Source organism: Macaca mulatta, chromosome 2 (genome assembly GCF_049350105.2).
Source record: "Macaca mulatta isolate MMU2019108-1 chromosome 2, T2T-MMU8v2.0, whole genome shotgun sequence".
In the NCBI taxonomy this organism is placed as follows: Eukaryota; Metazoa; Chordata; class Mammalia; order Primates; family Cercopithecidae; genus Macaca; species Macaca mulatta.
Genome location: NC_133407.1, coordinates 41,476,834 through 41,503,538, shown reverse-complemented (window position 1 = coordinate 41,503,538; position 26,705 = coordinate 41,476,834). Strand labels below are relative to the sequence as shown.

General features: G+C 40.1%; 2 protein-coding genes across 18 annotated transcripts in view; one reads left to right on the top strand and one right to left on the bottom strand.

Moving 5' to 3' along the window:
• The window catches only part of CEP70 (centrosomal protein 70), a 101,711-nt gene extending 95,673 nt beyond the window's left edge, over positions 1-6,038 (top strand). For 15 of the 16 annotated variants that reach the window (XM_077990917.1, XM_028843399.2, XM_077990921.1 and 12 more), the window contains 3 exons: positions 154-268; positions 2,264-2,343; positions 5,300-6,038. In XM_077990917.1, coding sequence (XP_077847043.1) covers positions 154-268; positions 2,264-2,343; positions 5,300-5,361 — 257 coding nt within the window. In that variant the 3' untranslated portion in view covers positions 5,362-6,038. 16 annotated transcript variants of the gene reach the window in all.
• A 15,664-nt stretch (positions 6,039-21,702) lies between these two features.
• ESYT3 (extended synaptotagmin 3) overlaps positions 21,703-26,705 on the bottom strand; it is a 43,529-nt gene continuing 38,526 nt past the window's right edge. Inside the window, exons 18-23 of one of the 2 annotated variants that reach the window (XR_003727126.2) lie at positions 26,172-26,255; positions 24,976-25,074; positions 24,304-24,435; positions 22,355-22,460; positions 22,191-22,240; positions 21,703-21,867 (exon numbers count right to left, since the gene is read on the bottom strand). Coding sequence is in view for 1 of the 2 variants with exons in the window: in XM_015132084.3 (XP_014987570.2) it covers positions 21,831-21,867; positions 22,191-22,240; positions 22,355-22,460; positions 24,304-24,435; positions 24,976-25,074; positions 25,759-26,255 (921 nt within the window). In the remaining variant the exon portion in view is untranslated. Of the gene's footprint in view, positions 21,868-22,190; positions 22,241-22,354; positions 22,461-24,303; positions 24,436-24,975; positions 25,075-25,758; positions 26,256-26,705 lie in introns of both variants that reach the window. The other variant, XM_015132084.3, reaches the window with a different exon arrangement.

The window sequence follows — 26,705 nt, the reverse complement described above, 5'->3', positions numbered from 1 at the left end:
CAAAGTGCTGGGATTACAGGCGTGAGCCACCGCACCTGGCCGATAAAAAAATTTTTAAGTGAAAAAAATTGAGGATAACTGAAGCATAAAATGTTTGATGTATGTAATTTTGAAAATTCTCTGTTAAAATAGCCTTTTATTTCTCTTTTGCAGATAGTTCATCTTCATTGTGTGTGCTGGTAAGCACTGTTGGAAAACTCTGTAGGCTGATTAATGAAGATGTGAATGAGCAGATTATGCAGGTATTAGGACCTGAAGACCTCCAGAGGTATTTGTTTTAAAAGTTTACAAAGTATCATCCAGAATGGCCGGGCGTGGTGGCACACGCCTGTAGTCCCAGCGACTTGGGAGGCTGATGTGGGAGGATCACTTGAGCCCAGGAGTTTAAGTCCAGTCTGAGCAATGCAGTGAGACCCTGTCTCTAAACAATAAAAATAAAAATAAATATTATCCAGAATTCATGGAGGGGTGAAATTAAAGACTTTTAAAACTTATTTACCTTCCCTGTTTGGAATAGCATCTTTTCTGTGTGTATGTGACTATAGGCACACACCACCACGCCCAGCTAATTTGTGTGTGTGTGTGTGTGTGTGTGTGTATAGAGAGAGAGAGACAAGGTTGCACCATGTTGCCCAGACCAGTCTCAAACTCCTGGGCTCAAGTGATCCACCTGCCTTGGCCTCCCAAAGTGCTGGGATTACAGGTGTGAGCTACCGTGCCCAGCCTTGGAATAGCATCTTTTAAGTAACTTGACAATCTAAGATAATCTCAAACCCTTAGGGATGGAGGAAATGCCAAGTATTTTCAAGATAAAAATAGATTGTAAAGCCTATAAAGAAGGTCAGGAACTCTTCAGCATAAGCCTGTTCTCAGGGAATATTATATATGGAGAAATTCCAACTTTGCTAGCAATATCCTGTAAGTTCTGATCGTATCAATAAGTCCTATTTTTAGGACACTACCATAGACCACTGAATAATCATTAATAGCATATTTATTTGATTAGAAGATAAATGCTAAGGATTTTTTTAAAAGACTAGGCATCTCTAACATAAACCTGGTATTTTTAGAAAATTATCAAAACATTGTAGCTATAGTTAAAGCAACTTTCCCCACACCTGACCCCCAGTTTTATATTACAGCATATGTGAAGGGAAACATACAATGTATACCACATAAACCACATTTTGCAAGTTTTCCTAGAAGAACCCTTACATAATCTGACAGTTGGTGCTTTTAAAAGGAACATATATCTTATTACTGGCCTATTTCCTCCGTCCCACAGTGTTACTGACTACTGAATTTTTTTTTTTTTTTTTTTTTTTGAGACAGAGTCTCACTCTATTGCCCAGGCTGGAGTGCAGTGGCTCAGTCTCAGCTCACTGCAACCTCTGCCTCCCAGGTTCAAGCAATTCTCATGCCTCAGCCTCCCAAGTGGCTGGGGTTACAGGCATGCGCCACCACACCCAGCTAATTTTTGTATTTTAGTAGACATGGGGTTTCACCATGTTGGCCAGGCTGGTCTTGAACTCCTGACCTCAAGTGATCCTCCTGCTTTGGCCTCCAAAGTGTTGGGATTGCAGGCATGAGCCACCACGCCCGGCCTGATATTTTTCCTTAATGTTTAATAGGATACTGGGTATAAAAGCCAATTATTTTTAGAAAATGCTGTAAAAGCATGGTCTCTCTAAGAAGCCTTGAGCTTAATGGAAAGTTTGCCATGTTAAGAATGTTATATATTGGCCGGGTGCAGTGGCTCACGCCTGTAATCCCAGCACTTTGGGAGGCCAAGGTGGGCAGATCACAGGTCAGGAGATCGAAACCATCCTGGCTAAACACGGTGAAACCCTGTCTCTACTAAAAATACAAAAATTAGCCGGGCGTGGTAGCGGGCACCTATAATCCCAGCTACTTGGGAGGCTGAGGCAGGAGAATGGCATGAACCCAGGAGGTGGAGCTTGCAGTGAGCCGAGATCACACCACCGCACTCCAGCCTGGGCGACACAGTGCGACTCCGTCTCAAAAAAAAAAAAAAAAAAGTTATATATGAATTTAACAAATTTTACATTGATATTTAAATGCTTTTTAAAGAAAAGCCATATTAGATTAACAAAAAGCTCAGAAAGGAAGGACTGTAGTAAATGATCATTGAGTTTATATTTAAATTAGCAGCATAGTTTCTATTTTGAAAATGTTCTGTTTGCAATCAGATGCAAGAACTCTAAGTTAGAAATTAGGTTTAAATTGTGCATTTTTTAAACAGCATTATCTACAAATTGGAAGAACACGAGGAATTTTTCCCAGCATTTCAGGCATTTACTAATGATCTACTTGAAATCTTAGGTAAGATTTCTGGCGGTGATGGTTAAATTTTGAGTCTTAAAATGTCAGTGCATTTAAGAAAAGGGTGTTCCTTAGTCACTGGATTAGTATTTTTATCTAGTGGTTGGAAGCCATTAACAGTTCTGGAAACACATTCCTTACAAGCAGTTAGAGTTTGTTGGGATTAGTCCATAGAACAGAAACACAGACCCTTAACAGTGATAGGAACTGCCTTTGTTGGAGGACCTTATCATGAGAGATGGCATCACTCTGGCCATGCCTAGTTTAACCCTGGCTCTGTCATTGTCTAATGAGAAATATTCATTGGATTTATGATCTTAGAAGATCCTTCTTTCCTCTTTTTTTTTCTTAAGATACCACCTGTCTACAAAATATTTTAAATATACAAATAACATTTCCTCTCTGGTGATACGAAGTAACATAAAGTCATAAATATCTATGGAAAGGAAAAGATGAAATATTACACTCATACCGAGGGTCAGATTGAGGGCTTCATTAGTAGTAGTGTCTCCTAAAAGGAAAAAAATTGCTTAGAACTCATAAGGCAAAATAGAGACCTTATCTAGTTTAAATATAATTACATATGGCTATAAAATTATCTTACTATTAAGAATAATTTTTAAAGTGATTGATGCACAAGTGAATTCTTTTTTTCTGTATAGCTCATTCGAAAGATTTTTTTTTTTTTTTTAAAGAATGGCTCTTTGCTTTTAGAAGAGGAGATGAAGCTTGGTAATGAAGATAAGGGAATGAGTCAATGAAAACTTGATAAGAAGAATAAGTGAAAGAAGTATCTAATTAGAATATATAGCCTAGTGAACATAAAGGAAGTTTTGTGACCAGTTTTATGTGCACTGGGGAAGCAAGGGAGACAATGAGTGAGCATGCTTTAGGCTTGTCCTCATATTTAAAAAGATCGTGGCAAGTGAAAATGTAATTTGAAAGTTAAACTTGAGATGAGGTATGAAATTGTGTAAGTGTGTTGTCTGATATCCTGAAGAGCCTGGTTTCATAGAATAATATGATTCTACTTGCTTTGGGATTGCTATTAACTTAAGCAGTGATGTTCTCATCATTCATAAATATTTGACACATTAATAAACATATTTTAATAGGGTGTGCTGGTAACACTTATTTCAGAATGCTTCTATAGAAACTTCCTTTCAGATATTATGACACTCAGCATGGTTCATAAAGATCATTTGCTTCAGAAAGCCAAGTTTCTCTGGAGATGAATTCTGTATTTTGGTCAAAGTTGAAATTCTGAGGTTAAACATTATATTTAACATTGGGAAAGTTAAATCTGGCAAACATGACTTTTTTTAATTAATAGGTGTCACTCAGCATGTAGGTGCAAGGTGGTAGACTGAATAACAGATATAGAGAGTACCTTTAGCGAGTAAAAAAAAAAAATCCATTCTTTTTCTCATGTAAGTGGTGTGATTGACTGGGGAAATTCCCATATCAGCCAAGATCCTTTGCTGTGAGGTTCATTTGTAAGGAAGGTTTCTCACTTAATGAGAAAACAGGTAATTTCAGAATGGGCAGAGGGCGGAGTCAAGGAATAACTTGATCTTGTACCTTACCACAATGTAAGGGACTAAACAAATTCTATGTTGTAGGTTTGCTTATATTGTTTCCATTCCCATATCTTGATGCTTGGTTAGTGGATTCAGACAGGTATTCTGACTGAAGTTGGGAGCTTAAAGAACTAAATGAATAGTAGGAGAGTATGGGCTATGTGTGTAGGCTAAATGAAGAGCGACCAATATCACCAATATCCAGCTAAACAGTGGAGAGAGTTGGAATCCAAGAAAGCATGTTTTATGTAAAGGAATGTGTTTATTAATGATGGCTTAACAGAATAAGCTAGAAAAATGTAGTGGGTATCTAGAGAACCTGCCATTGTGGCTTACCTTAAGTAGGCCTGGGATCTAGATAATGAGAAAAAGGATTTTGCTCCCTTGGTGGCCAGGAGCTTCAGAGAGTGAATTCTAACTTAGGCTGGTTGGAATAAGATCTCTTAGAAAGAAAAATCATTCAGAAAGAGCCTGTCAAAGAAGAGCCTGGATTGGTTTATCTGGTAAGCTGGACCAGGCTAAGCCCTATAATACATTGTACTTGAGGTTTGTATTCTTGATGAGGCTCTCTTTTTGATTAGGCAGATAATTGTTTTTTTGAGACATAGTCTTGCTCTCTGTCACCCAGGTCAGAGTACAGTGATGCAATCTCAGCTCACTGCAACCTCCGCCTCCCAGGTTCAAGCAATTCTTCTGCCTCAGCCTCCCAAGTAGCTGGGATTACAGGTGCCCACTACCACACCCAGATAATTTTTGTATTTTTAGTAGAGATGGGTTTTCACCGTGTTGGCCAGGCTGGTCTTGAACTCCTGACTGCAAATGATCTTCCCATCTCGGTCTCCCAAAGTGCTGGGATTACAGGCATGAGCCACTGCACCCAGCCGGCAGATACCTTTCATCTTAGAGTGATCTGCTACTAAGAAATCTTCCCAAGAAAATTAAAGAGGACAAGACTGTTCTATGAGTAGAAATTCCTAAGTCCTCACATGGAGACCCAGGGAGGAGATGCCTCTACCTGGGATTTCATCATGTAGGTACACCCATGTAGTGATACAGATCTAATGAGACACTAACATACCACACACATGGGCAGTTGGATCTGTTAATAAGGGCATGCTGCTAATGAAGTTAATACTAGAATCAGAGGGTACTTGTAGGTATGTGGTAACCTTTATAAACAGAGCCCCTGTGAAGCATCTGTATCCGAATGAGTGATAATCTGTCATCACTATTGGAGAAAAACTTCATGTGCACAAAAGCACCAGTATTGTTGTCTTTATGTTTGGGGTTTGCCTTTACATATAGGTTCTTGTTTCATGTGAGTTTACCACTAGAAAAAGTTACTCTCTTTTATTATTACTGTTTTTGTATTACAGAAATTGATGACTTGGATGCCATTGTACCTGCAGTAAAGAAATTAAAAGTACTTTCATACTGAAAACAAATCAAATCATTTTTACTGTGTAAATTGTATTCTTAACATTTTGTATTTTGTAGGATTGATCTTATTTTGAGACAAGGGTTGTAAAATGTATTTGCTCTCAGAATTCATCCCCTTCTTAGTATTAGGTCATTCTTCATCTCTATAATTTTTATTAACTTTGAGATTCTTATACAGAAAATAGTTGCAAGGGTAAAGTAGTTAATTAACTTTAGATCTCTTCATTTATTAAGCAATTATTGAGTGCTTAAAATTTAAGGTTGTTTTAGAGTGGAGTTTGTGAGTAAAAGAGGAGGCCAGGGAGACAGATTACAGGTAGTAGGTTGCAATCTTTTAGATTCAGGTTGTAGTAATCTTTGAGCCACGACAAAAGGAATGCCAAGAGCTCTCTAAATTTAGGTAGTAGGAAGCTACTGCTCTCCTGGCAAGGATTAATTGGCACATTCTGTTAAGATACCCCTCATGGGTATCTTTCAAATAGGAAGAAGCAGGAAGAAGAAAAGGAAGAAAGAAAAACTGTTTAATCATTTCTGTTAGGGTAGGAAATGAATCATAGGGTAAAATGGATGAGTAGAAAGTCTCTCATTTAAAAAGTGTCTTTTGCAATCTTGATGTAATGCACTTTTTATAAGGACTTGAGATCTCAAATAAAATTTTTGTAAAGAATTTCCAAATGTAAGTGTCCTCAGTGATGTGCTTGTATATTACTGACAAATAATGAGTCATATTCTCTTCCTAGGCTGAACCTTCCTTGGGCAACTTGTACATCCTTGCTGCATTTTATGTAAGAGTACTTTACTTGCTGCCTTGTATTTATTCTGTATTCTCAATATTCAGTCACATTTTCTTAAGGGTCATTGTTCTGCCTCATACCCATGAGAACAAGCCACTTTGGACTATTCTTCCCCACTTTTATAAGTAGCAGGTCTAGGAAGATTTCTCTGTCATTCTTGTTGGTGGGCATATAGAATATTATAACACATTTCCAGGAAGCAGCATGGTGGAGTGGTGAGTAAACGTCAGCAAACAAGCATCCACATCCTTGGTGTTATGACCTTAGGGATCAGACATAAGATAATAGGCTCCTTCTAGGTTTAAAATTCTTTGTCATGATAGCCTGCAGTTACATTTCTAAACACTAACATAATTTGTGGAAGAACTGTGTCTTGAGGGTTGGGTACAAAAAATATTTGGATACTCAATAATATAACTACTAAATATTGATTAAATTATTCCAAGAAATTGAAGGCAGGGCAAGATGGCAGAATAGAAGCCTACACTATTGATCCCCATTGCAGGAACACCAAATTTTAACAACTATTTACACACAGAAAAGCACCATCACAAGAACCAAAAATCAGGTGAGCAATCACAGTATTGGTTTTAACTTCATATTGCTGAAAGAGGCATTGAAGAGGGTTAGAGAGATAGCTTTGAATCACTGATGCCACTCCTCCCTGACCCCCTGGCAGTGGCTGCACTGAGGGGTCTGAGTCTGTGCAGTTGGGGGAGGGAGAGCACAGAAACTGGGGGACTTCACATTGAACTCAATGCTGCCTTGTCATAGTGGAGAGTAAAGCCGTGCTAGGCTAAGCGAGAGCAAATGCACGGAGGGAGCATTTGGACCAGACCTAGCCAGAGTGGAATTCTCCATTTCAGCTACCAGAACTTGAGTTTCTTGGCAAGTCTTGCCACCGTGGGCCAAAGTGCTCTGGGGTCCTAGGTAAACTTGAAAGGCAGTCTAGGACACAAAGATTGCAGTTAATTCCTAGGCAACTCCTAGTGCTGGATGGGCTCAGAGCCAGAGGACTAGGGTGACAGATGACCTAGGTAGACACCAGCCAGTGCAGCTAAGGGAGTTCTTGCACCACTCCTCCCCCAAGCCCAGGCAGGCCGCAATGAAAGTGACTCCTTGCTTCTGCTTCAGGAAAGGAAAGCAAAGAGTAAAGAGGACTTTGCCTTGCATCTTGGATACCAGCTTAGCCACAGTAGGGTAGAGTCGCAAGGCCCTCATTCCAGCCCCTAGCTCATGAACATTTCTAGGCACACCTTGGGTCAATAGGGAAGCCACTGTCTTGAAGGGCAGGACCTTGTTCTGGCAGGATTCATCACCTGCTGACTAAAGAGTCCTTGGGCTGTGAACTACCAGCAGCAATACCCAGATAGTATGCTGTGGGCCTTGGGCTCTGAGACATGCTGACTTCAGGTGTGACCTAGCACATTCCCAACTGTAGTGGCTATGATGAAAAACTCCTCTTGTTTGAGAAAAGCAGAGGGAAAAGTAAAGAGGACTTTGTCTTGTCACTTTAGGTACCAGCTCAGCCACAATAGAACTTTTGGGGTCCCTGAGGCTTTTGGGGTCCCTGAATCCAAGCCTAGGCTCTTGGGCAGCATTTCTGGACCCTGCCCTGGGCGCCCACTGCCCTTCAGGGTGAGTCCCAGGCCTGGCAGCATTCACCACAAGCTGGCTGAGAAGCCCTTGGGCTTTAAGTGAACATTGGTGGTGGCCTAGCAGAATCCCCTGTGTGCCAGTGGTGGTGGCCACAGGGAGAAGCCCCTCTGCCAATGGAAAGGGGAAGGAAGAGCAGGAAGGACTTCATATTGTGATTTGAGTGCCAACTTGGCCACAGTACAATAGAACATCAGGCAAAATTTTATGGTTTTTGACTCTAATCCCTGGCTCCCAGACAGCATCTCTGTACCTGCCCAGGGCCTGGGGATACTTGACACCCTGAAGGGAAAGACACAAACCTAGTTGGCTTCACCACCTGCTGATTGTAGAACTCTTGGGCCTTGAGTGAATATAGGTAGTCAAGTAGTGGTTACAGCAGACCTTGGGCAAGACCCAGTGCTGTGCTGGCTTCAGGTCTGATCCAATGCAGTCCCAGTGGTGGTGGCCACAGTGGGAGAGAGAGAGAGGTAGGTGATGGTCAGGTAGTGGTTACAGCAGGTCTTTGGCAAGACCTGGTGCTGTGCTGGCTTCAGGTCTAATCCAGTACAGTGCCAGTGGTGGTGGCCACAGTGTGAGAGAGAAAGGGGTAGGTGGTGGTCAGGTAGTGGTTACAGCGGGCCTTTGGCAAGACCTGGTGCTGTGCTGGCTTCAGGTTTGATCCAATGCAGTCCCAGTGGTGGTGGCCATGGGAGAGGGAGGGCGGAGGGTGAGGGGGAAGAGAGGTTTTTTTAATTGTATTTTTGCTTGTTTATGCAATCATTGTTGTCAGTTTAAAATAATGAATTATAACTTGCAGTAAGCCTTTCAGTAACCTCAAATCTAAAAATATGCAATGGATTTAAAAAACAAGAAATTAAATCATACCACCAGAGAAAACCACCTTCACTAAAAGGAAGACAGGGAGGAAGGCAAGAAGGAAAACAACACTACAAAACAACAAAATGGCAGGAGTAAGTCCCTACTTATCTATAATAACATTGAAGGTAAATGGACTAAACTCTACAATCAAAGCACAGTGGCTGAATGGATGAGGAAACAAGACCCAATGATCTATTGCTTGCAAGAAACACATTTAGCCTATAAAGATACACCTAGACTGAAAACAAAGGGATAGAAAAAGATATTCCATGCCATTAGAAACTAATAAAGAGCAGGAGTAGCTATAATTATATTAGACAAAATAGATTTCAAGGCAAACACTGTAAGAGACAAAAAGGTCATTATGTAATGATAAAGGGGTCAATCCAGCAACAGGATATGCTTGTAAATACATATGCTAATACTGGAGCATGCAGATATGTAAACTAAATATTATTAGAGCTAAAGAGAGAGCTCCCAATACAATAATAGCTGGCGTCTTCACCACACCACTTTCAGCATTGGACAGATCTTCCAGGCAGAAACTCAACAAAGAAACATCAGATTTAATGTGCACTGTGGGACAAATGAATCTGATACTTACCAAACATTTCATCCAAAGGCTGAAGAATACTGAAAATTATTCTCCCCAGCACATGAATCATTATCAAGGATAGAGCATTTGTTATGTCACAAAACAAGTCTTAAAACATTCAAAACATTGAAATAATAAGCATCTTCTCTGACCACAATGGATTAAAAGTAGAAATCAATAGTGAGAATCTTGGAAACTATACAAACACATAGAAATTAAACAGTATGTCCCTGAATGACCAGTGGGTGAATGAAGAAACTAAGAAGGAAATTGAAAATTTTCTTGAAACACATCTCAAAACCTATGAGATACAGCAAAAATAGTAGTATGTATGACGGGAATTTATAGCTATACATACCTACATCAAAAAAGAAGAAAAACTTCAAATAACCTAATGATGCATTGTCACTCTTTTCCCATTTGCCCCAAGAATACTTGCCAGGGGTCCTTACAACTGCAGTGTTTACTTTGCGATGAAATAGCTCATTTTTATTATTTTCACATTGCTGTAGTGTATTTACTTTGGAAACAAAACACATCCTTCTATTTGTAACATTGTTTTTAGTAGTGGTATTTCTATTTACAAAATGCAGTAATTCTCGATTGCTGAAATTGTCAAAGTCTAGAAAATGTAGCATTCCTACGGGTGATGTTTAAGATCATTCTCAAGCAGTTGTTGACTGAAGATTTGTTTGGCGGATCTGATTTTTCTGAAATAGTTGATTCTGATGATTCCAATGATTCTGATGTTAGTTTTGTTTAGAAATAACTCCAAGAACAGTTTTTATATTTTATTTTCACATTGAAAATCAGTCAGATTTGCCTCAGCCTCAGAGAACATGTTTATGTAAAATTGAGCACTGGCAGCAAGCTGCACTTTTTTTTCTAAACAGGAAAGGGTTAAAGAACTATAAAAGCAAGAGCAAACTGAACCCCAAATTAGTAGAAAAATAATAAACAGGAATATATGAATTAGAAATGAAGAAAATAATACAAAAGATCAATGAAACAAAAGTTGGTTTTTTGAAAACATAAAATTGACAAAACCTTTAGAGTTACAAAGGAAGACTCAAATAAAATCAGAGATGGTAAAAGACATTACAACTGATATTGCAGAAATTTAAAGGATTATTAGTGGCTACTGTGAGCAACTATATGCCAATAAATTGGAAAATCTAGAGCAAATGGATAAATTCCTAGACTCATACAACCTCCCAAAATTGACCCATGAAATTGAAATCCAAAACCTGAACAAACCAGTACAAGTAATGAGATCTGAGCTATAATAAGTTTCCCAGTAAAGCCTGAGACCCGATGGCTTCACTGCTGAATTCTACCAAACATTTAAATAACTAATGCCAATTCTCAAATTATTCTGAAGAATGGAGGAGGAGGGAATACTTCCAAACTCATTCTGTGAGGCCAGTATTACCCTGATAGCAAAACCAAAGACACATCAAAAGAAGACTAGCCCAGGTGTGGTGGCTTCACACCTGTAATCCCAGCACTTTAGGAGGCTGAGGCAAGTGGATCACTTGAGGTCAGGAATTTGAGACTAGCCTGGCCATAATGGGGAAACCCTGTCTCTACAAAAAATGCAAAAATTAGCCAGGCATGGTGGTGTGCACCTGCAGGCCCAGCTACTCGGGAGGCTTGTGTGGCAAAAAAACCAAAACAAACTACAGGCCAGTATCTCTGATGAATATTGATGGAAAAATCCTCAGCAAAATCTAGCAAACTAAATTTAACACATTAAAAAGATCATTCATCATGGTGAAGTAGGATTTATCCCAGGGATGCAAGGAAGATTCAACATAAGAAAATCAATCCATGTGATACATAGCAACAGAATGAAGGGCAAAAACCATATGATCATTTCAATTGATACTGAAAAAGCATTTGATAAAGTTCAAAATCCCTGCATGATTAAAAAGAAAACCCTCAAAAAATTGCATGTAGAAGGAACATACCTCAACATAATAAAAGCCATATATGACAGACTCACAGCTAGTATCATACTGAAAGGGGAAAAACTGAAAGCCATTCCTCTAAGATCTGGAACACAACGAGGATGCCTACTGTTTTTAAAAATAGTAGTAGAAGTCCCAGCTAGAGCAATTAGATGAGAAAGAAGGGGCATCCAAATTGGAAAGGAAGAAGTCAAATTATCCTTATTTGCAGATGAGTATGATATTTGGAAAAACCTAAAGACTCCACCAAAAAACTAGAACCAATACATTCAGTAAAATTGCAGGATACAAAATCAGCATACAAATATAAGTAGACTCTCCCTCTCCTGCTCCCCGTCCCCCTCTTCTTGATGGAGTTTTGCTCTTGTTGCCCAGACTGGAGTGTAATGGCACAGTCTCGGCTCACTGCAACCTCTGCCTCCCAGGTTCAAGTGATTCTCCTGCCTCAGCCTCCTGAGTAGCTGGGATTACAGGTGCCTACCACCATGCCCAGCTAATTTTTGTGTTTTTTTACTAAAGACTGGGTTTCACCATGTTGGCCAGACTGGTCTTGAATGCCTGACCTCAGGTGATCCACGCACCTCGGCCTTCCAGAGTGCTGGCATTACAGGAATGAGCCACTGTGCCAGGCCAGAAAATAAGTAGACTTTCTATATGCCAACACTGAACTATCTGAGAAAGAAATTGGAAATTTACTCTTGTAAATCCCATTTACAGGAGTCACAAATACAATTAAATAGGGATTAACTGAACCAAAGATGTGAAACATCTCTACAATGAAAACTATAAAACACCGAAAAACACCGATGACAGAAATCGAAAAGGACACCAGAAAATGGAAAGATATTCCATGTTCATGGATTGGAACAATTAATACTGTTAAAATATCCATACTACCCAAAGCAATCTACAGATTCAATGCAATCCCTATCAAAATATCAGTGACATTCTTCACAGAAATAGAAAAAACAATGCTAAAATGTATTATGGAACCATAGAAGACCCAGAATAGCCAAAGCTATCCTGAGCAGAAAGAACAAAACTGGAGGAATCACATTTCCTGACTTCAGATTATATTACAGAGCTACAGTAACCAAAACAGCATGGTACTGGCATAAAAGCAGACACATAGACCAATGGCGCAGAATAGAAATCACAAAAACAAATCCACACACCTATAGTGAACTCATTTTTGACAAAGTTGCCAAGAAGATACACTAGGAAAAGAGTCTCGTCAATAAATTGTGCTCAGAAGACTGGATATCCATATGCAAAAGAAGGAAACTAAACCCCAAACTCTTTCTCACCTTATACAGAAATGAAATAAAAATGAATCAAAGACTTAAATCTAAGACCTCAAAACTATGAACTACTACAAGAAAACATTGGGGAAAATCTCAAATACATTGGTCTGGGCAAAGATTTCTTGAGTAATACCCTACAAGCAGAAGCAACCAAAGCAAACGTGGACAAGTGAGGTCACATCAAGTTAAAAAGCTGCTCCACAGCAAAGGATACAATCAACAAAGTGAAAAACAACTCACAGAATGGGAGAAAATATTTGCAAACTCCCCTGTTGCGTGAAGGCAGGGACCCTGAATGGAGGGACCAGCTGGAGCCATGGCAGAGGAACATAAAATGTGAAGATTTCATGAATATTTATCAGTTCTCAAATAATACTTTCATAATTTCTTATGCCTGTCTTTAATCTCTTAATCCTGTTATCTTCATAAGCTGAGGATGTATCTCACCTCAGGGCCACTATGATAATTGTGTTAACTATACAAATTGATTGTAAAACGTGTGTTTGAACAACATGAAATCAGTGCACCTTGAAAAAGAACAGTAACAGCAATTTTCAGGGAACAAGGGAAGACCACCATAAGGTGTGACTGCCTGCAGGGTCGGGCAAAATAGAGCCATATTTTTCTTCTTGCAGAGAGCCTCTAAACAGATGTGCAAGTAGGGAAGATATCGCTAAATTCTTTTCCTAGCAAGGAATATTAATAATACCCTGGGAAAGGAATGCATTCCTGGGGGGAGGTCTATAAATGGCCATTCTAGGAGTGTCTGTCTTATGTGGTTGAGATAAGGACTGAAATACGCCCTGGTCTCCTGCAGTACCCTCAGGCTTACTACCCTCAGGCTTACTACCCTCAGGCTTACTAGGGTGGTGAAAAACCCTGCCCTGGTAAATATGAGGTCAGACCGGTTCTCTGCTCTCTGTTTTCTGTTGTTTAAGATGTTTATCAAGACAATATATGCACCGCTGAACACAGACCCTTATCAGTAATTCTGCTTTTGCCCTTTGCCTTGTGATCTTTGCTTTTTCCCTTTGTCTTGTGATCTTTATTGGACCCTTATCAGGAGTTTTTTATTTTGTCCTTAGAAGCATGTGATCTTTGTTTTCCTTTTTGCCCTTTGAAGCATGTGATCTTTGTGACCTACTCCCTGTTCTTGCACCCCCTCCCCTTTTGAAATCCTTAATAAAACTTTCTGGCTTTAAGGCTCAGGTGGGCATCACAGTCCTATGATATGTGATGTCACCCCCAGAGGCCCAGCTGTAAAATTCCTCTCTGTACTCTTTCTCTTTATTTCTCAGCCGGCCGACACTTACGGAAAATAGAAAGAACCTACGTTGAAATATTAGGGGTGGGTTCCCCTGATACTACCCATCTGACAAGGGATTAATAACCAGAATATATAAGCTGTATGTCCAAACACCTCTATAGGAAAAAATCTAATCCAATTAAAAATGGGCAAAAGATTTGAATAGACATTTGTCAAAAAAAAAAGAAGAGATAAATGGCAAACAGGCATATGAAAATGTGTTCAACATCACTGATCATCAGAGAAATGCAGATCAAAACTACAATGAGATATCATCTTACCCTAGTTAGAATGGCTTTTATCCAAAAGACAGGCAATAATAAATGCTGGTGAGGATGTGGAGAAAACAGAACCCTTGTACACTGCTGGTGGAAATTTAAATTAGTACAACCACTATGGAGAACAGTTTAGAGGTTCCTCCAGAAACTGAAAATACAGCTGCTGTAAAATCCAGCAATCCCACTGCTACGTATCTACCCAAAAGAAAGGAAATCATTATATCAAAGAGATACCCACACTCCCATGTTTGTTCACAATAGCTAAGATTTGGAAGCAACTTAAGTATCCATCAACAGATGAGTGGATAAAGAAAATGTGGTACTCATACGCAATGGAATACTATTCAGCCTTAAAGAGAATGAGATCTTGTCATTTGCGAAAACATGGATGGAACTCGAAGATCATTATGTTAATTGAAACAAGCCCGACACAGAAAGACAAACATCACATGTTCTCATTTATTTGTGGGATCCAAAATCAAAACGATTAAATTCATGGATGGTTACCAGAGGCTGGAAAGGGTAGTGAGGGCGAGGGTGGAGGGGAGGTGGGGATGGTTGATGGGTATTAAAAAAAATAGAATAAGACCTATTGTTTGATAGCCCAACAGGGTGACTATAGTCAAAATAATTCAGTTGTACATTTTAATATAACAAAGTATAATTCGATTGTGTGTAAAACAAAGGATAAATGCTTGAGATGGCTACCTTCATTTTCCATGATGTGATTGTTACACATTGCATGCCTGTATAAAAATATCTCATGTACTCCATAAATATATATACCTATGTACCCACAAAAATTGAAAATTAAAAACTATTGGCAGTATCAAAGTTTGCATGTATCTCCAAAAAAATCATTACAGGAAATTGCTGTGAGACAATTTGGAAAGAAATGTAATTTAAAAATTAAATTTTGTCAGCTGGCTTAAGAGCCTGTGGTTAAGACTTAGTTTAAAACAGAAGTTTTCAAACTCTTCTTCAGAGGGCTAGGGCTTTATTGAAGGCACCCCAAGGGCCACTGAGAAGGATAGTGCCACTAATAGAAATAGCTTTAAGCTTTCCCTATCAGATCCACTTTTATCCAATTTTTATTAAAAATATAAATAAGAATAGTGCAGTTATTGTTTAACAATATTTAAAATGTAAAATGTTGATTTAAAACATTTTATTGATGTATCCTTGACATATAATAAACTATACATATTCAAAGTATACATACAATTTGGTAAGTTCTGATATATACCTGTGAAATAATCAGCACAATCTAATAGACATGCCCATCATTCCAAAAGTTTTCTTTGCCCCTAGTAATCCTTTCCCACCTTTTCCCCTCCCCTCCCTCCCGTTATCCTGACTTTTATCACTTCCTTGGTTTTTTTTCCTAAATAGCTCTGCCACTTTTGTGTGTGTGTATATGCCTAAACCAATGTACTTGCGACTGTTTTTATAAAACTGGAATCATTGTGTATATTCAGAATATTTCTTTTGTTCAGTATTGTGTTTGTACTGTACATCAATGTTGTTTTTGTTAGGTCCAGGTCATTCATTTTCATTGCTATATGGTATTCCATCTATGAATATTCCATAATTCATTTGTTCTAGAAGTTGGCATTTGGGTCATTTTCAGTTCTTGGCTACTATAAATAGTACTGCTATCAATGTGCATCATCATATGCTTGTATGCAAGTTTTCTAGAGTATATATCCAGAACTGAGATATACACAACTGGGTCATAGGGGAAACAAAGGGGAAATGTGTATAGCCATACAGGCCATGTACTACTGTACAAGTTGAAGCAGTAGCATTTCTATAGATAACAACGTGAATGAAGCTTCTGGAGGTGTACAGAGTGGTGACTTTGGTAGGGAATGTGTATCTTCAACTTTAGGAGAAAATGCAAAACTATTTTCCAAAGTGGTTGTACCCATTTATACTCCTCCCACAGCAATGTATGAAATCTCCCACTTTTCCACATCCTTTTGCCAATGTATAGAGCTACTATTGTAGTTTTAATATTTATTTCCCTGATCACTGATGAAGTTAAGCAACTTTTCCATTGTTTATTGGACTTTTGTATGTCATTTTTGAAGTGCTTCTGTGGCTTTTGCCCATTTTTCTATTGGATTGACTTAGTAATTTGTAAAAGTTATATATTCTGGACATGAACCCTTTGACAGTTATATGTGTTACAAATGTCTTCTTCCATTCTGTGACCTATCTTTCCATTTTCCCATAGTGTTTTTGTTTTTTTGTTTTGTTTTGTTTTGAGACGTGCAGTGGCGGGATCTCGGCTCACTGCAGCCTCCACCTCCCAGGTCCAAGCAGTTCTCCTGCCTCAGCCTCCTGAGTAGCTGGGACTGCAGGCGTGTGCCACGATGCCTGGCTAATTTTTTATATTTTTGGCAGAGGCGGGGTTTCACTGTGTTAGCCAGGATGGTCTCGATCTCCTGACCTCGTGATCCACCTGCCTCAGTCTCCCAAAGTGCTGGGATTGTAGGTGTGAGCCACTGCGCCTGGCCATCCCATAGTGTTTTTTTTTGTTTTGTTTTGTTTTGTTTTTTTTAAAAGATGGGATCTCGGTCGGGCATGGTGGCTCATGCCTGTAATCCCAGCACTTTGGGAGGCCGAGGCGGGCAGATCACGAGGTCAGGAGATCGAGACCATCTTGGCTAACACGGTGAAACCCCATCTCTGCTAAAAATACAAAAAATTAGACTGGCATGGTGGCACGCACCTGTAGTCCCAGCTACTCAGGAGGCTCAGACAGGAGACTCGCTTGAACCTGGGAAGCAGAGGTTGCAGTGAGCCAAGATCATGGCACTGCACTCCAGCCTCGGTGACAGAGCGAGACTCCATCTCAAAAAAAAAAAAAAAAAAAAAAAGAGATGGGATCTCACTGTGTTAACCAGGCTGGCCTTGAACACCTGGGCTCAAGTGATCCCTCCCACCTCAGCCTTCCAAGTAGTTGGGACTACAAGTGTGTGCCACCACACCAGCCTACAGTTTATTTTTATGAACAGAAGTACCTAATTTTCATGGAGAGATGTGTGGTCTTTTAGTTGGTGCTCTTTGCATATTACGAAATCTTGCCTTGGTCACAAGTTGTAAAATTATTCTCCTATATTATCTTACAGCTGTATAGTTTTTGCTTTACACACTTAGTCTAATACACCTGGAGTTGATTGATTTTTGAATGTGATATGAGTAAAGGACCATTTCATATTTTCTCACATGAATATCCAGTTGTCCCAGCACCTTTTATTGCGAAGTCTATCTTTTCCCTTTGTTCACAGTGCTTCCTCTGTCATAAATTGAGTATCTATATGTGAATGGGTTTGTTTCTGGGCTCTTTTCTGTTCTTTTGGCCCAGTTGTCTCCCTGCACTAGTAACCTTCTGTCATAGTTATTACACCTTGAAAATGAACCTTGGTGTTGAGTAGGCGGCTTTCTACCCTTTGTAGTTCCATGTACATTGAATCTGCTTATCAAGTTACACACACATACAACCTGTTGACTTATTGGGCTTTCATTAAACATATAGATTAGTTTGGAGAGAAGAGGCATTTGTTGGGTTTCCCAACATCAAACGTGGCATAGCTCTCCATTTTAGGTTTACTTTAACATTTCTTTAAAAAGTTTTAGTTTTCTTATAGGGGTTGTTGAATGTATTCATATAGTTTGATATTTTTATGCACTTATTTTATTTTCTCTTAGGGAACAGAATTACCTGAAGACTTTTTGGTTAATTGTAGCAATTTAGATTATCTTGGATTTCATGCTTATGATATCATATGCACATAGAAGTTTTGGTTAGATATACCTATTTTTGCCCTGTTACTCAGGCTGCAATACATTGTTGAATAGAAGTGGCAATAGGAAGCATCTGTTTCTTAATATGTTTGCTGCCATTAATATAAACAGAAATCTAAATGATTCTTCGATGGATCTTTTAATCTTTTTACTTTCAATATTTCTGTGTTTGATGTGAACCTCTTATAAACAGCACGTAACTGCTTTTTTATTCCATTTGACATTCTAGATTTTAATAGTGTTTATTGTTATTACAAATACATTTAGAAGTCTTTTGACCATCTTTTGTATTGTCTAATTATTTCTTTGCTTTCCCCTCCTACTTTCTGCAGGGTTGATTTTTCCTAATAACCTTTTCTCCTTCACTGCTAATTTGGAAGTTTTATATATCAACTTTATTGGCTTTCTGCTATTACTCTATTTTCATAGTCATCTTGCAATTTTGAATACATACTTAGGAGACAGAAGCCACATTTGCACAGGTAACCAAACATGAAAATCTTAACCACCTTCTACTAGTTAGCAATTCTTGTGGTGTTTACTACTAAACGGGGTAGAAGTGGGACTCTAGGGGATACAGAATATCAACTTCGGGATGCAGATCCTTCCCCCCAGGGGTAAGGGAGAGTGAACAAGAAAGGAGGTTAGAAACTAAGTGCCTCCCTACCAGGCTGAGATTTAGATTTCCCCTGGCAGCCATAGGACCATGCAACCCACTCGTGGCTAAGAAACTTGCCAAAAGGTGTTGCCTGCTGATAAAGCATGAAGGCCATGGTTCTTAGGGCATTAGCCAAGGGTTAACTGGGGGGTACGTAGGTGATTGAGAACAGCTCTCTACACCAATTAGCTAGCAGCCACGGAAAACATCAGAAGAAAAGCCCCTTCTTCCTGCTGTAGCCCTGCAGTGCCCTTCCGTCACCCCGTATTGGCAAAGCCAAATATCAAGCCCGCCGGGAAAGAGGCAAAGGAGACAGACGTCAACTTGAAGCTGAGGGGTAATGAATTCGTTACTGACTCACTCACAGTTATATTTTTAAGATAAGTATCTTTAGCTTCCTAAATAAGGTATGGTCTTGAATACTTTCTTCTGAATCAGCCTAGCTGCCCCTTCCTAGTTGTTAGTACTAGCATTTTAGTTCTACTGTTTCTGAACCCTTGCAAAAATCTTTGGTTATTTGTTTATATCTTGTGAACAATCAAAACTTGCTTAGGTTTGCCAACGTATTTTACAGGTTTCTTTGCTCTCCACTGCTTTTCACGTGCTATTTCTGCCTTACTGGTACATTTTCCTTCTTGCTGAAATATTATCTATGGCTATTTTTCAGTTTGATATTCCTGTGCACTTTATATTTTTTTTAAAGTCTGTTTTTGTTTTGTTTCATAAGTTTTGCCCGTGAGTTTCCCTTTAGTGACAGTTATCTGCTGCAGTTGTCACACATGTACCCTGGATATGTGTGACATATCCTGTGGGGCCAATTTTATGGTTGCCTCCATCAAGGTTTCACAGGATTCCAGTTCGAAACCAATATTCACATTCCTTCCTAGATTTGGGGGTTTTTGCACCAAGTTGATGTTAACTTCAGACCCTATGCTCCTCCATATTAGCTGACTGTTTCCACCCACTGCTGAAAACCAATTCTTGTCCTCAGTGGCAGCCAAGGTATTAACAACTTTTCAGGCTCCCTGCCCCTTACACAGTGCCTATATAATCTTGCCTTCTGTCTGGTGTGTACTAAAATTCTGGTTCCCTTCAACATTTTAATTCCTCTTCAGACCATCACCAGGAATTTACCTGTGTTGCCTGATACAGGTAAAAATGGTTCAATTGGCCGGGCACGGTGGCTCAGGCCTGTAATCCCAGCACTTTGGGAGGCTGAGGTGGGTGGATCATGAGGTCAGGAGATCAAGACCATCCTGGCTAACACAGTGAAACCCCGTCTCTACTAAAAATACAAAAAATTAGCCAGGCGTGGTGGCGGGCACCTGCAGTCCCAGCTGCTCGGAAGGCTGAGGCAGGAGTATGGTGTGAACCCGGGAGGCCGAGCTTGCAGTGAGCTGAGATCGCGCCACTGCACTCCAGCTTGGGAGACAGAGTGAGACTCTATCTCAAATTAAAAAAAAAAAAAAAATCAAAATGGTTCAATTGACCATGTTTAAAATAAATGTTTGTGGTTTAAGTTTGGAAGAAGAGGGGTAGGTTTTCACTTATCTGCCATTTTGATTAGCTGTTTTAGGGTGGCTAATGTTTCAGATGTACATATGATACATTCCCTTATTTCTCTGGTGCTTCTCCATTTTCAAGGCACTTGTCTATTTAGGGAGCAATTAGAATGCCATCATGAGGTAGACGGGATAGGCATCAATGCTCCATTTTATAATGAGAATTTGCCATTTAAAATAGAAACCTCAGCAGAAACAGATTTCACCATGCATCTTCTATGTACTTAACACGGTCTAGGGTGGTGAGGGTGAAAAACAATTCAGGTAGCTTGAATTTTGTTCCCTACTGTTCAGTTGGAGAGTAAACAAATATTAAATACCAAATACAATATAAGTAGCTGCTTAGCATGTAACCTTAGCAGGTGCCTAACCAACATTTCTTAAAACTTAGTGTTATAAAGGCTGGGAACTATTAAAATGGAAAATACTCAGTATCAACAGTAAATGCTACAGGCGGTGGGAAGAGGCCATTTCACTATTGATTGACTTAATAGAGGAAATAGGTTTGAGACAGGACTTGAGTTGGCAGAGCATAGTATTTGGACTATTCTGGAATAGAACATCTGCATGTGAATAAGGTGGCAGAAAATTGGAATAAGAGTAACATGACAAAAGCTTTGTTTTTGAATGTTGCCCTGCTTCAGAAAAGTGGCAGTGAAGGCAGTGGCAGAGACAGAAAACTGATGGCAGGTAGTGTTGTCTGAGTCGGTAAGAGAGAAGAGGAGGTCCAGGAATGTTAGAGGGAATGAGAAGTATATTTGGTCTTGTAAAGTCTGAAATGTAAAAGAGGCACTTGTTTAAGTATATAATTTATATATTTTGCTTTTAACATGCCATTTAGGTGAACTAACCATCTCTTTAGAAAAGTTGAATAGCCTAAACTTATCTGAAAGCTTCCTTTTCTCTGATGGTGAAACTCTTCAGCAGTCTCCAGTGCTTTGCTATGAGAGTCAGACATAGACCTGGGTTTGGAAGTTGGTTTGCATTTTCCTAGGGAAATAATGCTACATGCTGGAATTTGGCCCTTACACTACACAAGAGTATTTAACTCAAGGTATTTAAGTATATCAGTATAACATTTTTGCCAGTAGGGAAATAACATTTTTAGCTCCAGGTCAAATAAAAGAACAAATCTCCAGGCATACAAGTACCACAGGTGGCAGCCAGAAGAGCTTTGGCAGTGTTAGCTCTTGGCAGTTTTGAGTTGGGTCACTTTCTGTTTCCATAAAAAAGCAACTTCCCTTTGGCCAGTCACTGCCCAGGAATGCTGGTAGTGGCTCCAGAAACAGATCTCCCCCAGCCCCTATGCCAGGGGCAGGACACTTTCTGGTACATACATTCAGGTAAGTCCTAAATCAGATGGTATACAATTACCTACTAAAAGTGAAAAATAACCACTGAGGTTTGGATAATTTAGTAGGCACAAATGTCATTTCTTGCTGGACTTGAACAAAAAAATCCAACTAAAAAAAGTAGTTCTTGCTTTTAAATAACCTCTTCCTTATTCTATTCAGTCATGCAGTTAAATTCCACACAAGAATGTATAATTTCAAGTGGTTCTGATTTAAATGACAAACTATACATATATTTGATGTAAGTGATCCAAAGGAAAAATATATATACATATATACACATTTTAATATAAAGGTGAGTGATAAGGATTCTCATCATCAGCTTCTGGGCTGTCCATTTGGAGTCAGCTCATACCTGTAAGACAGTTAGGTTTGGACTTAACGTTAGTAATGACAGTGTGTTGTGGTAACAGGACAAACTGCCTAGTCCTGCCTGCCTGGGCCTCTGTAAGACCAACAGAACCTGTCTCTGTAAGTTGGCCAGCCAGGGTTCAGGGTTAAGGCTAGAGTTTACAGGTGTCTTTTAGGGTATCAGTGAGATCTGCAGGCAGTAAAGCCTTAAATAAAGGTATTCATCTCTCTCCCTTCTTGATAACCAAAGTAGCTGAAATAGTACTGAAAAGGGAAAACTGTCTTGAATAGCAGGATAACAGTAATAAAATGAAAGGGCACACTTACCATTGTGAAAAGCCCTTAATCAGATCTTCTTTTGATAAGTCAATCAGTACCTAAATAATCACAAATAATTAGTTTCCCTCCAAAACACTGCATTAAGGAAAGAAATTGGGATAAAGCAAATTGATCATAACCTCCTTGGTATATCAAATCTCTCTTGTACTTACTTTTCCTAACTCCTTTCTTCTGTGTGAGCCAAGTGGCCTACTATTTTTCACTGCAACATCTAGTGACCTCTTCTTTACTTCTTCCATGGGAACAAAAAATTCAAATCTTTAGGAAGCAAAAAGTCAGGAATTGAGAATTATGCATTTCATTCAGTTTTCTTGAAAATCTAAAGTGCTTCATCTATTTCCCTACTAAAACACAAGATACAGACTATTAGGAGCACCTAGAGCAGGACTGGCTCGTAAACTACTCACAATGTTTCATTATTACAGATAATCACTGTCCAGTGTTGTTCACAAAACCCAGAAGTATTAAGAGGCTGTTTGCCTAGAAGTGCCTCAGACTGCTGTGGCTTAGTTTGCATCTATCTATCTCCAATTCTACCCTTGCTACCCCTCTTTTTTTTGAGATGGAGTTTCACTCTGTCGCCCAGGCTGGAGTGCAGTGGCATGATCTTGGCTCACCACAACCTCCGCTTCCTGGGTTCAATCAATTCTTCTGCCTCAGCCTCCTGAGTAGCTGGGATTACAGGCATGCGCCACCACACCTGGCTAATTTTTTGTGTTTTTAGTAGAGACAGGGTTTCACCATGTTGGTCAGGCAGGTCTCGAACTCCCAACCTCAGATAATCCACCTGCCGTGGCCTCCCAAAGTGCTGTGATTACAGACGTGAGCCACCATGCCCGGCCCTGGCTACCACTCTTTTAGCTGGCCCTCCTCACCCTGAACAGTACTTATTCACAGGACCACCTCAACCCCCTTCTCAGTTTTTTCTCACCAGCTAAGGGCTAGAACACTGAACAGTTAGGTTTGCTGCAGTTACGTGGAAAATAGTGGCCACCTCCTGTAGAGTAAGGCAGAGGAAACCTCTTACTTTTAGGTTTTAGGGTGGAGGTTGCTAGCTCTGCCTTCCGGATAGTCCAGGCTTATCTTGCTGTCATACTTTTGAGAATTATTAACAGGTTTAGGTTTGTCAGAAAAGTCAAATGTTAAACCTCTCCTATATTCCCACATAATTTTTTTTAATCCCTTAGCCATGTAGTAGCCACCACACCACAATTTTGGCATCTTTTTATAATTATGTCAGAGCTTCCTTTGAGGGCAAAGTATCTTACTTGTGTGGCTCTAGAGTATAGGATGGTGCCTGGCATAAAGCATTCAGTAAATGTTGAATGAATAGTCTCTCTCTTCCTCATACCCTTTTCTTGATACTGATGAACTCAAAGTGTAGCTGTTAAAGGAACATAATAGTTCTTAGACATGGCCCAAAGAGGACTCAGTGTAACCCTTTTTGAAAAAGTTATTGGCCAGGAAAATTATGAGATGTAATATTTTCCTAAGTTGGCTAGAAATGTCTTTTTAGAACCTGAAGCAGAAGGTACACGCTGGTAAGATGCAGACTTCTAAGAATAAAAATATTTGGTATAAGATTTGCCACCACTGGCCCATCAAAAGCAATTAATATGATCAGAGTCACCTCTGTCCCCAAGGACACAGGTGGACGAGCCTTTGTGGAGAAGGGGAGGGTGTCTTCTCCACCTGTCACCTATGTTTTGTTGCAGGAGGGAAGACAGGCCAAAGAGCTTCAAGCTTTAAAGGAAATTTTAGGTCCTTAGGCTCAAGGAATGTTTAACTGCTGGAATTAAAACAGATCAAAAAAATATTTGAATAGATTCAAATCTTTTTACTACCAGAGAGACCTCATTTAAACAGAAAGAACAGGGGACATTCCATATTCAGGAACACTTGAGCCTCTATGAGCAGTAAATGTAGGTAGCCATTTTGATAAACTTCTCTGGCACTCCATTTTTCCCACTAAAGTACAGAAGCTTCATGAAGTCATAGACTATGTTGTCTTGTTCAGCCATAGGCTGCCAGGCAACGTAACAGGTACTTGGCAAATACTTGAATGGATGAGGCACTCTAGGCAGGCTAGCAGCCCACTTACGTCTCATCAAACAGAGGTTCCAAGGTCTTCCGCTTCACTGAAGTCTTCTTACGACATGCCCACTTCCTTTCTGGCAACAAGTAGACACGGACGTAGGGATCAGCTCCACTGCTGGTACATGGTGTCAGGTTTCTGATTTGGTGTCAAAGACATTAGGAAAAAAAAAGGCCCCTGGTTTTCAAACACTGAAAATACTCATTTGAGAGAAGGCTGTATTAGCCATTCAGCATTAGATACGCTTGAGGATAAAAATGCTCAGTGGTCCTGATGATCAAAAGTAATAGTCTGTAGAATTTAGAGGACAAAATATCAGACGCATGATTTTGAAAACATGCATCTTTATAAAGCTTGGAGTAGAGCAAGTACTTTCCTTCTAAGGGAAGTTGGAGAATTTCACTTGGAAAATATACTGGCTACCAGCCACTCCAGACAGTCTTGCAGTGGTTGCATCTGAGCAAAGCCCTTGGCTCTTGAGCCCATCAGCACCACTGAAGAATGATGGCCAGAGTGCCTCTTTGAGACTTGATTAGTGTTCAGGCCTTCAAATCTCATTTTTTCCCCAAAGTGTTATCTTGGGACTATGTGCCCTGTTCATTGCTCTGAGTGTCCCTACTCTGATTTATAGTCACCTGATGCTCCCAAAGGACCTCCCTGGCCCTAGAATCCCTTTACCTGCAGCCATTGATTAGCACGCTGAGGCAGCGCCGCAGACACACATAGCGCACTGTGAGTTGAATCTCGCCCAGCTGCCGTCGCCTGAGGTCTCCGCCTCTGTAAAGAAAGAGCCCGTCACTTCTCTTGCTGTAACAGGCATTGGCCCTCTTCCCCCACCCCAAAAGACAAAGCATTCCTGCTTGAGGAGCATAGAGCCATGTGGGATAATAATTTGCAGTGAGTTTACTTTCAGTTGGAATTCAGTTCCATCCAGCATTCATGTATAATTATCCTACTTCACAGCAGGAAGAACGGGAACCCTGAAGTGGGATCTGCCTTTGTATCATGATTCCTTTTGGGGCCTTGAATGAATTTATTAAACTTTTATGATAGTTCCATCTTGTAGGGTTATTGTGAAGGTTGAATTAAATCAGATAACATGCTAAGCCCATAGTAAACCCTTCATAAATGACAGCCATTTATTATGTAATTCTACATATTAAGCTTTCCATGTCATCCCAGTATAACTCTTTAGAATTCAGGAAATGGTTCTGCTGGAAGGGACCTTACCAACCGAGTCCAGCATCTATTTTATAGTCAGTATACAGCTAGAGCCATAACCAGCCTGTTTGGCTGTCTCCCTCGTCCTGTGTTCTTTCTACCACACCATGCTGCCTCTTAGGAAGATATTTTGTGAAAAAACAACTTGCACAGAAATGTAAGTTCATATCTACTTTTCCATCCAGTGAGGTATTTTTCATACAGACCATTTTAGAAAAGATTAAGCAGAGAGGTGCATACTCAATGTTGAGGCTGCTATCTGCCAGGTCAAAGCAAGAAGAGGCCAAGGAGTTGAGCGAGGACATGCTGGGAGGCAGCCTCTTGGGTGGCCATGCGAATGGGGAGGCAGGGCATTTCATGGGTCTGGGTGACTTGATGGGCCCTGGAGAGTGGGGACCCGGGACAGTCAGGAAGATGGTGGCTGAACTCTTCTTCTCCCCCATGGGCTCACAGAACCTTTTGGCACTGTCCTTGCCTTTAGGCTCTGGGCCTGTCTCTTGGGGTGTGGGCTCAGTGGCAACGGTGGTAGCACTGGTGGTGGTTGTGGTACTCTTGGATGTGTCCTTAGTATCAGACGCAGGGTCTGGGGGACAAGGCAAATCTGTAGGGCCTTCTTCCTGAGGTGGGGCTTTGGGATCCTGGTTGGTAGCCACCTTCTTGATGAGCAGAGGGCCTTTCTTTAGGGCTTCAGGTCCTGTGTATGGGCTCCCCAGCTCTCGTTCCTCCACTCGCAGGAACTGCAAGCAGATAAGATAGATAACAGGGTGGCTTATGAGCTGGGTCACCACTTCCACAACCTCAGCCATTGTTTCTCATTCCCCCTTTCCCCTCAGTTGTGAATTATAAAGACCCTTCCTAGGGAACTTCCATTTCCAGTAACATGTGGTGTTCCAAACATTCTGAAAAACTTGTTAGAAATGCCAAATAAAATGAAGCAAACATCCTTTGAAATGCATAGCCAAATTCACAAGAAAATAAGGATAATTCCGTTTAAAAAAGAAAAAAAAAATCTAAAAAATAAAAGTTAAGCTTTGCTAGGGTTGTATATCAACCTTGGAATTCAGGGAGTTAGGAGAAGAGAGGCTGTGAGGCTAGGAGCTGAAGGGAAGATCCATGAAGGTGGGATCTCTTTAGTTAAAAAAGTAGTTTAGGATAAAAATTATTCTGCCTACTGGCAAAGACTGATG